Source organism: Nerophis lumbriciformis, linkage group LG07 (genome assembly GCF_033978685.3).
Source record: "Nerophis lumbriciformis linkage group LG07, RoL_Nlum_v2.1, whole genome shotgun sequence".
Taxonomy (NCBI): Eukaryota; Metazoa; Chordata; class Actinopteri; order Syngnathiformes; family Syngnathidae; genus Nerophis; species Nerophis lumbriciformis.
In genome coordinates this window covers 45083704-45095000 of record NC_084554.2, presented here as the reverse complement: position 1 = coordinate 45095000, position 11297 = coordinate 45083704, and the positions used below count along the sequence as shown (strand labels likewise).

Sequence of the window (11297 nt, the reverse complement as noted above, 5' to 3'; positions counted from 1 at the left end):
CCTCCAGGGTGACTCTGGGGGTCCGCTGGTGTGCCTGGAGCGCGGCAGGCGCTGGTTCCTGGCGGGCATCGTGAGCTGGGGCGAAGGCTGCGCCAGGCAGAACCGGCCGGGCGTGTACACGCAGGTGGTGAAGTTCACCGACTGGATCCATCAGCAGACCCGGGGACAGGTGTGACGCAGGTGTGTCGTTAGTCCGGTGATCGCCGTGTCAGGAAACGGAAGGCGAGGTTTTTTAGGTGGTGAAGTGGACTCTGACACACTGAGACTTTGACTTTGCCCATCAATGCACAAGGAAACTGAACCTCGTTACAAAATAAAGGCAACATTTCCCATCAGATCTTCATACAATCCTCACTTTTAGCTTTCATTCATGCAGCAAGGGACATCTCTCTTAATTTTCTTTAACTGCAGGTTTACCAAGTAATCATGTGATTTCGCCGAGCCAATCAACAACCAAAGATAATATTGTTTTTTATTTTATTTTATGATTTTTATTTTAGGTCAAATATTTACACTAATTTGTTTTGTTTTTTTTATTATGAAAGCTTCTTTTGGACACTGAATTTATGGAACTTAATTTTTTGTGATATGATTTTTTTATTTTACATCAAATTGTGTTGACAAATATATGGAATAAAAATGTGTGAGCAACATGCGTGTTTAAAAATTCAGTTTGTTGAAAATATAGTGTTTTCAAATTTAGTGTGTAAAAAAATGTAGTGCTTCAAAATAAATAAGTTTAGACCAAAGCACCACATTGGCTGGTTCTTAGACAGGATGGATTGCTTCAGTCTTTTAATAAATTACCAGATATGAGTCTTGAGTTTTGAAGTGACAAATTTGTATGCACTATTTCTTTACACTGAATTTTTATACAAATATTTTTTTATATACAATTTTTTTTTTTTTTTTTGATGAAATTTTCAGCATCATTTAATGTAATAAAAATTAAATTGCACAAATTTAAATGCAAAAAAAAAAAGAGTGAAATAAATTCAGTGTCCAAAATACTTTCGTCATCAAGATACAAATTACAAACTGTCGGCTAATTGTTGTTGTTATGATACTCCCTGCCACCAGGTGGCGTAATGCGCATGTCACAATCAGCTCCGTTAACATCCGGTCATACAATCTAGCATTAGCTTGTAGTCGGAGATGGCCATAAGTTTGTTTCTCCAATCATGGAACGGAAGAAAGTGAACATGAAGGACAATTCCGAGAAGACAAAGTGGATGATGGTTGAATTGAAAGAAAAATCCTCAAAAACATGACGGAGCGTGTAGCTAGCTAACTTGGTGAAACAGTTGGAGCTAGTTCGCTAGCTAGCACTCACAAAATGTTCTTCAATGACAATTTCAGCATAATTTAATGTGGAAAAAATTAAGTGTACAAAATTGAAACGCAAAAAAAACAAAAAACTAGTGTCCAAAATACTTTCGTCATCAAGATACAAAGTACAAATGGTCGGTTAATTATTGTTGTTATGATACTCCCTACCACCAGATGGCGAAGTGCGCATGTCACAGGGAACTCCGTGAACATCCGGTCATACTCGCTAGCATAATTAAGGACGGCGGACATTTATCCATGAAAATATGGAGAAGCTGGAAGGAGATACTGAGAAGTCCACTGTCCAAGGTAAAGGATGTACATTATCACATTTCGTCATAAAACTACTGTATTTGTTTGTACTACATTCAATTGTCTTGTTTTTGTATAGTATGTATTATCTAAACGTTTATATTTTAAAAGGCATGTTAATTTTTGCTTTTTGGGGCCAATAACCGATTAAATTTAATGGAAAAAGATGCTCTTTTTTTCCCAATGAGACACGAGCTTCGTTACAGGGTCAATTAAACTCCTTTCCGATCGCACCACTAAATATGTAATTAGTCAAAAATATGTGTATATATTTTGAAAACATGGATGATATTGATGTCATAACAATTTTATAACATAAATGTTTTAAGTCTGTATTTGGAATCCACAGTAATGTCATTTTCTCGTTGAGCATACAGCTCCCTCTAGTGGCCAATCCCAGCACTGCATGAAAAGTATGCCTTTTAAAAATGTCTTTAAAAGTTTTATGCACAAAAAACAAACAAACACGTAAATTCCTTAAATTACAAGATTACGTCTAGTATTGTAAGATGTTCGTTTCAACAACTGACCTCGTATTTCATTAAGAGCATTCTTTTTTCTTTTTTTTTTTGTAAAGTCACTTCATGAATGAGTGACTTTAAAGTGAAAGAGTGAGGTGGGTGTGGTGCGCCGGTGCGCGTCACGGAAGCCCTCTATCCGGTGGCCCCACTGTGGGAACTCTATAAATCCACACCGGGAGCCTTAACGGGGGGACAAGGTGTGAGTGAGTTAGAGACAAGCCGCATGGACCTCCATCTTCATCCTCACCCTCACCCCCATCTTCATCTTCATGCAGCGGCCAATTCAAGAAGCACAAGGAATTATTTTATTAATAGCGGAATTTGTCTTTAAGATTATTATTATAAGCTTCATCAGCCTTCAGCGGAGTCACAGAATGAACTTTCTTATCTTTCTGCTTTGTGGATTGTACACGGTCTTTGCCAAAGGTGAGTCACTCTTTCATATTTTATCCTGTTTTATTACAGAATGACGGTTATGGATTTTATAGAGCGTGCATTGAATTAATCTTGTCGAATAAAACCTCTTATTTTAGCCAACATTTTTTAAGAAAATATTTTGATATTATAGATGTAGTAATATCATTTGGTTTTAAATACCTAAATGGATTCACTTGAAATTAATTGTATGTAAAAAAAAAATAAAAATAAACTTGATTAAATTAAGAACTATTATAAATATCCACTTTCAGGACTTTAAAAATTAAAGAGTTTTTCTTTATTATTAACTACCATATTTTTTTTTAGAATCACTGTGTTTTAAATTACTGGGAAGTCAGCGATTTATTTGAAATTGAAGGTGGAGAGAAACATCTTAAATATAATTGAAGACAATTATATTGTTTATAAATAGCATGCAAAGTCTGATTTTGAAACTATTTGTTAACTTAAAACTACCATTTTCTTAATATATGTTACGTTTAATATGTTTTAAATTCCTGGAAATTGAAGGTGGACAGAAAATCTCAATATAATTAGACTGATGAATGTGTAGAAGTTATATTGTATATAAATGGCATTTTAAAACTAAATTTTTTAAACTTTTAGTTGAAAATGTATTTAAAAACTACCATATTTTTTACATTTAGTCGTTAAAATATTAAACATTTCGGAAAGTGCAAAATGTACTCGAAATTTAATGTGGAGAAAAACCCTTAGTATAGTTCATATTGTATAGAAATATGACCTTTTAACACTTATTTTATAGAATTTATTAGTAAAAATAGTCAGATTTATTGCACGTGGGGGGATGATGTAACTAAAGACTCAAATGTATATAATCTATATTGTATATAATAGCACTATAAAAAGTATTATTTCGACTTTAAAAAAATAAATACAAAAAACTACAATTTTTTTTTATATTCAATAACCTCAAAAGGGACAAGCTGTAGAAAATGGATGGATATGTGTTTAAATACCTGAAAAAATCCGATTTACTTGAAATTACGTGGAGGGAAAACCCCAATATAATTTTTAATAAGCTATATTGTATATAATAACACTTTAAAATGTATCCTTTCAATTACATGTATTTTTTTCCAATATATTTTTTGATATTTAATCTTTAATATATGTGTTTAAATACCTGAAAAGTCCGATATTTATTTTATTATATGTGGTGCCCATAAAACTGAAGACTCAAATGTATATAAGCCATATTGTGTACAATAGCACTTTAAAATGTATAATTTCAACTTTTTAAACAAAATGAATATGAAAAACAAACTTATTCTTTATATTTAATATTTGTGTTTACATTTCTGAAAAGTCAGATTTACTTGAAATTGAATTCAGTTGAAAACTTCTAAAGGTTGAGGGTGTCCCAAAGAAATGATATCATAGGCTGTATCATATAAATATCACCTTTTAGCACTTTTAGCCTATTTTTGGAATTTAATTGAAAATAAACTTTCTATAAGTTTGTGTACGTGTTGTACATAATCTTTTAGCACACATTTAAAAAAAAAAAAAAAAAAAGTTAAAATAGTTGAATATGTTTGGAAATATTGCACTATTTATTCATATTTATTCCTCATTGTTGTGGTTGGTTTAAAATCTGGAATAGTCCACAATTAACCTGAAGTTGCACGGGGAAAACCCCCAATATTGTTTATTCAGCATGTGTGTCTGCTTGTGCTGGTGTGTGTCTCTGTGTTGTGTGTCTCTCTCTGTGTATGTGTGTGTGTGTGTGTGTGTGTGTGTGTGTGTGTGTCAGACGACGTTAAATCCAAGGAAGCGGCGGAGGAAGTGCGTGAGGATGTAGCTTGTGAATGGCTCACCCACAGGGAGCCATCTTGCAGACACAGAAAGTGAGTCTTGATGTGCAGCTGAGATGATGTCCTCCTGGACTTGGTAGATGCTTGGAGAAAGGAAGGGCGGACTGTCATGTCCTCATTAGTACCACTGAGCAGGAGAAATGCTTTTCTTACGCAAGCAGCTGACCTTTGACCCCGCACAGCGTCACAGGACAGCTCGTAAACGTGCGTCCTTGTCTCCCCAAGGTGGTGAAAAAGAAGAGGCCAGGGGCAAGTACGGCGTGCCCGTGCTGGAGGGGGCGCACGGACACCTGGTCCTGGAGGCCAATCGCACGCTCCAGCTCAACTGCAGGTGAGTTTCAGGTAGATCACCTGTGGTCATGTGACCTGCGCGCTCGCTGCTGCCATCGCCGCCACCGCGGGAAAAAGTGTCGGGGCGCAGGAAGGGAAAAGTGAAAGTTGTCCTTCTGCGAAGACTCTTTGTGCACCGTAAAAGAAAGACAAATGTTTTCGCTGTAACAGCGGCCAACATGTAAATGTGAAAATCAAAGTGGTGCAGTTACTCCAATTACTGTAAAAACCACCCCAAATTTTACAGCAAAATAAGTTTGCCTGAATTTTACGGTGAAAATAACTGGTAACTTTTTTTTTCATTTGCGCTGTAATAATGATGCTAGATTTTATGCTTAAAAAACAAAACTGGCAACTGAGACGCCAGGCTTTTAGCGTAAAAATACAATTTTTTCAAATTTTTCAAAAATGTCGGTAGATTTTACGTTCAGATGACCTGCAGCTCAGTCGCCTGAATTTGTCTTTCAATTTACAGTAATGCACTCTAAAAACGACCACAAATTTTATGGTTAAAATACAACGGTAGTTTTGACGTTTAAATGACCTGCAGCTCAAGTCGCTTGAATTTTACAGTAGAAATAACAGTTGTACCAATTTACAGTAATGCACTGTAAAAACGGCCGCAAATTTTACAGCAAAATAAAATTGCTGGCTCAGTCACCTGAATTTTACCGGGAAATGACTGGTACCATTTAATTCATTTACGCTGTAATAATGATGCTAGATTTTATGCTTAAAAAGACAAACTGGCAACTAAGACGCCAGGTTTTTAGCGTAAAAATAACTGGCACCGTTTTTCCAGTTGACAGTAATGCACTGTTTAAACATCGGTAGATTTTTCGTTTAAATGACCTGCAGCTCAGTCACCTGAATTTTACAGTAATGCACTGTAAAAACGATTGCAAATTTTATGGTTAAAAAAACAACAGCTCAGTCACCAGAATTTTACCGTAAAAATAAAGTGGTACCTTCTTTCAATTTACAGTAATGCACTGTAAAAAAATATGTATATATTTATTTCTATTAGATTTTATGGTTAAAAACAACAACAACTGGCATCGCTGCCGCCAGAATTTTACAGAAAAAAATAAGTGGTTGCCCTTTTTCAACTTACAGTAATACACTTTAAAAAAAACTGTAGTTTTTACTGTACAATTACTGGCAACTCAGTTACCTGAATTTTACCTTAAAAATAATAGTTGTATCATATTTCAATTTACCGTAATGCACTGTTAAAACGTTGGTGGTTTTTATGTTTAAATAACAGGCAGCTCAGTCGCCCGAATTTTACAGTGTAAATAACATATGTACTGTTGTTCAATTTACAGTAATGCACTGTAAAATCAATGGTTAAAAAACAACTGGCAGCTCAGTCACCAGGTTTTTAGCGTTAAAATAAGAGGTACCGTTTTACATTTTGCAGTAATGCGCTGTAAAAAAAAAAAAAGTCAGCGTATTTTATGGTTAAAAAAAAAAGCTGGCAGCCCAGATGCCAGAATTTTACCGTAACATTAACATTGTTACCGTTTTTCAATTCACAGTAATTAATGCACTGTAAACACGTCAGTAGAAATAACAGTTGTACCAATTTACAGTAATGCACTGTTAAAATTGAGGGCAATATAGCTCGGTTGGTAGAGCGGCCGTGCCAGCAACTTGAGGGTTGCAGGTTCGATCCCCGCTTCCGCCATCCTAGTCACTGCCGTTGTGTCCTTGGGCAAGACACTTTACCCACCTGCTCCCAGTGCCACCCACACTGCTTTAAATGTAACTTAGATATTGGGTTTCACAATGTAAAGCGCTTTGAGTCACTTGAGAAAAAGCGCTATATAAATGTAATTCACTTCACTTCACTTCACTAAAACAGCCGCAAATTTTACAGCAAAATAAGGTCGCTTGAATTTTCCGGAGAAAATAACTGGTACCGTTTTTTTCATTTGCGCTGTAATAATGATGCTAGATTTTATGCTTAAAAAAACAAAACTGGCAACTGAGACGCCAGGCTTTTAGCGTAAAAATAAAATTTTTCAATTGACAGTAATGTATTGTTAAAACGTCGCTAGATTTTACGTTTAAATGACCTGCAGCTCAGGCGCCTGAATTTGTCTTTCAATTTACAGTAATGCACTCTAAAAACGACTACAAATTTTATGGTTAAAATACAACTGGCAGCTCAGTCACCAGGTTTTTAGCATAAAATGAGAAGTACCGTTTTACATTTTGCAGTAATGCACTGTAAAAAAAAAAAAAAAAAAAAAAAAAAGTCAGCATATTTTGTGGTAAAAACCCCCCAAAACTGTTAGCCCAGATGCCAGAATTTTACCGTAACATTAACATTACCGTTTTTCAATTAACAGTAATTAATGCACTGTAAAAACGTCAGTAGAAATAACAGTTGTACCATTTTACAGTAATGCACTGTTAAAACGGCCGCAAATTTTACAGCAAAATAAGGTCGCCTGAATTTTACGGAGAAAATAACTGGTACCGTTTTTTTCATTTGCACTGTAATAATGATGCTAGATTTTATGCTTAAAAAAACAAAACTGGCAACTGAGACGCCAGGCTTTTAGCGTAAAAATAAAAATTTTCAATTGACAGTAATGCATTGTTAAAACGTCGCTAGATTTTACATTTAAATGACCTGCAGCTCAGGCGCCTGAATTTGTCTTTCAATTTACAGTAATGCACTCTAAAAACGACCGCAAATTTTATGCTTAAAATACAACTGACAGCTCAGTCACCAGGTTTTTAGCATAAAATGAGACGTACCGTTTTACATTTTGCAGTAATGCACTGTAAAAAAAAAAAAAGTAGCATATTTTGTGGTAAAAAAAATCAAACTGTTAGCCTAGATGCCAGAATTTTACCGTAAAATTAACATTGTTACCGTTTCTCAAATCACAGTAAATAATGAACTGTTAAAATGTCAGTAGTTTTTACGTTTAAATGACTGGCAGCTCAGTCGCCTGAATTTTACAGTAGAAATAACAGTTGTACCAATTTACAGTAATGCACTGTAAAAACGACCGCAAATTTTACAGCAAAATAAAATTGCTGGCTCAGTCACCTGAATTTTACCGGGAAAAAAACTGGTACCATTTAATTCATTTGCGCTGTAATAATGATGCTAGATTTTATGCTTAAAAAGACAAACTGGCAACTAAGACGCCAGGTTTTTAGCGTAAAAATAACTGGCACCGTTTTTTCAGTTGACAGTGAAGCGCTGTTAAAACGTCGGTAGATTTTACGTTTAAATGACCTGCAGCTCAGTCACCTGAATTTTACAGTAATGCAATGTAAAAACGATTGCAAATTTTATGGTTAAAAAAACAACAGCTCAGTCACCAGAATTTTACCGTAAAAATAAAGTGGTACCGTCTTTCAATTTACAGTAATGCACTGTAAAAAATATGTATATATTTATTTCTATTAGATTTTATGGTTAAAAAAAACAACAACTGGCATCGCTGCCGCCAGAATTTTACAGAAAAAATAAGTGGTTGCCCTTTTTCAACTTACAGTAATGCACTTTAAAAACAACTGTAGTTTTTACTGTACAATTACTGGCAACTCAGTCACCTGAATTTTACCTTAAAAATAGTAGTTGTATCATATTTCAATTTACAGTAATGCACTGTTAACGTTAGTAGTTTTTATGTTTAAATAACAGGCAGCTCAGTCGCCCGAATTTTACAGTAGAAATAACATAGGTACTGTTGTTCAACTTACAGTAATGCAATGTAAAATCAATGGTTAAAAAACAACTGGCAGCTCAGTCACCAGGTTTTTAGCGTTAAAATAAGAGGTACCGTTTTACATTTTGCAGTAATGTGCTGTAAAAAAAAAAAAAAAAAGTCAGCGTATTTTATGGTTAAAAAAAAAAGCTGGCAGCCCAGATGCCAGAATTTTACCGTAACATTAACATTGTTGCTGTTTTTCAATGTACAGCAATGCACTGTAAAAACGTTTAAATGACTGGCAGCTCAGTCGCCTGAATTTTACAGTCGAAATACCAGTAGTACCATCTTTCAATTTACAGTAATGCACTCTAAAAACGACCGCAAATTTTACAGCAAAATAAAATTGCCGACTCGGTCGCCTGAATTTTACGGTGAAAATAACTGGTACCGTTTTATTCATTTGCACTGTAATAATGATGGTACATTTTATGGTTAAAACAACAAAACTGACAACTGAGACGGCAGGTTTTTAGCGTAAAAATACAGTTTTTCAATTCACAGTAATGCATTGTTAAAATGTCGGTAGATTTTACGTTTGAATGACTGGCAGCTCAGTCGCCTGAATTTTACAGTAGAAATAACATTGGTACTGTTGTTCAATTTACAGTAAAGCTCTATAAAAACGACCGCAAATTTTACGGTTAAGAAGAAACTGGCAGCTCAGTCACCAGAATTTTACTGTAAAAAAAACTTTTCAATTTACAGTAATGCACTGTAAAAAGTATGTATGTATTTTTTTCTATTAGATTTTACGGTAAAAAAAAAAACTGGCATCGTCGACGCCAGAATTTACCGTAAAAATAAAAGTGGTAGCCCTTTTTCACAAACGTCTGTAGTTTTTATGTTTAAATGACTGGCAGCTCAGTCGCCAAAACTTTACAATAGAAAAAACATTCGGACTGTTGTTCAATTTACAGTAACGCATTGTAAAAACAACTGTAGTCTTTTACTGTAAAATTACTGACAACTCAGTCCCCTGATTTTTATCTTAAGCATAATAGTCGTACCATTTTTCAATTTACAGTAATGCACTGTAAAAACGTTGGTAGTTTTTGCGTTTAAATTACTGGCAACTCAGTCGCCTGAATTTTACTGTAGCTAAAACAGTCGTACTTGTTTAATTTACAGTAATGCAATGTAAAATAATATAGATCGATTTTTTTCTATTATATTTTATGGTAAAAACTGGCAGCTTTGACGCCAGAATTTACCTTCAAAATAAAAGAGGGTGCCGTTTATCCATTAAGTAATGCACTGCAAGAAAAAGTGTATTTTTTTTCTATTAACTTTTACGGTAAAATTCTGACAGCTCAGTTGGCAGAATTGTATTGACATTTTTGTTTTACATTTGGTGTAAAAACCACTGTAAATTTCACAGTAAAATTCTGCCGACTGAGCTGCCAGGTTTTCTTTTTCTTTTTCGTAATGTCTGTTTTTTAGTGTCGTATTTTTGTGTTAGGTCACTGCTGAGAAAGTTATTAACTTATCAATTATTACTCGGGCGTTTTGAAAGTGTGAGGTGGGAAAAATTTGAGTTATGAGTTATGTCGAAAGCTAAATGAGTTGTGTCGCCCCTCCAAACTTCTTGTGCATCCAAAAGGTGTTCTTGCACGCCGCCATGAAGGTTCCTTGGTCACAAGCTGACTTTTGATACCCTAGTTAAGCAATGAAGAGGTGCGTCCCAAAACTTTTGTCCATTTAGTGCATGTGTGTCCAAAGTGCGGCCTGTCGCTAATTTTTTACGGCCCGTGGCACAATCATTAGCATTCTAATATTAGCATGCAAATTTTTGGCAAATTTAGCTAGTATACACCTTTAGCGTCAAATATTTTGTTACTTGACAAATAATACTTGTTTGCATGCTAACGTTATTATGCTAGCTTTTTTTATTAGCTAATTTTTTAGGTATAAACCTTAGTCACATTTTGGTACTTGACAAATAATACTTGTTAGCATGCTAACGTTATTATGCTAGCTTTTGTTATTAGCTAATTTTGTAGGTATACATCTTAGTCACATTTTGGTTCTTGACAAATAATACTTGTTAGCATGCTAACGTTATTATGCTAGCTTTTTTTTATTAGCTAATTTTTTAGGTATACACCTTAGTCACATTTTGGTACTTGATGCATGCTTGCACTGTAAACACATTTTTCAAGTACACACCTCAGAGTAATATCTATTGTTCTTGACACGTTATAGTTAGCATTTTAGCATGCTAACATTAGCACGCTTGAATTTTTAGCTAATTTTGCAGGTATACACCTTAGTGACTTATATTTTAGTATTTCACTAATGTTTTCTATAAGCATGGGTTTGTTAGCATGTTAGCAAAGTACTATTAGGATGCTATTTTTGTTTTGTTTTTCGTTACTTGACACTAACTTAGCGTTTTAGTTGAGCTTTAGCTCTGTAGCATTTTTTTTTTAACCAAAATTGCATTTTCTAATTCAGAGGTGCACAAACATTTTCCACTAAGGACCACAGACCGACAAATACTTTTTTTCAGTTTTCACCTGTAAAACCAGAACAATATATAGAAGCTCTCAAAAATGCAATTTTGGTAGATATTTTGTGTAAATGCTGAAGAGCCAAAGCTGGACTGAAATGCTAACGTTTTAGCAAGCTGGCTAGATAGCGTCAGGGTAACAAATAATAGGAGCTAGCATGGTAACAGTATTAAGCTAACAGTTGGTGAATAACCGAAATAAGACACTGAGATGTATGCTTGTTAAACTAGCGTATTTTTGGGACTATAAGTCGCAGTTTTTTTCATAGTTTGGCCG

The 11297-nt window shown here is 34.6% G+C and overlaps 2 protein-coding genes across 2 annotated transcripts in view; both read left to right on the top strand.

The window, feature by feature from the left end:
• LOC133609473 (suppressor of tumorigenicity 14 protein homolog) overlaps positions 1–335 on the top strand; it is a 22911-nt gene extending 22576 nt beyond the window's left edge. Inside the window, exon 19 of the mRNA XM_061965083.2 lies at positions 8–335. Coding sequence (XP_061821067.2) covers positions 8–175 — 168 coding nt within the window. The 3' untranslated portion in view covers positions 176–335. The remainder of the gene's footprint in view (positions 1–7) is intronic.
• A 788-nt stretch (positions 336–1123) lies between these two features.
• Positions 1124–11297, top strand: part of flt1 (fms related receptor tyrosine kinase 1) — a 109143-nt gene continuing 98969 nt past the window's right edge. The window contains exons 1-3 of the mRNA XM_072913525.1: positions 1124–1638; positions 2219–2588; positions 4664–4769. Of these exons, the coding sequence (XP_072769626.1) occupies positions 2432–2588; positions 4664–4769 (263 nt within the window). The 5' untranslated portion in view covers positions 1124–1638; positions 2219–2431. The remainder of the gene's footprint in view (positions 1639–2218; positions 2589–4663; positions 4770–11297) is intronic.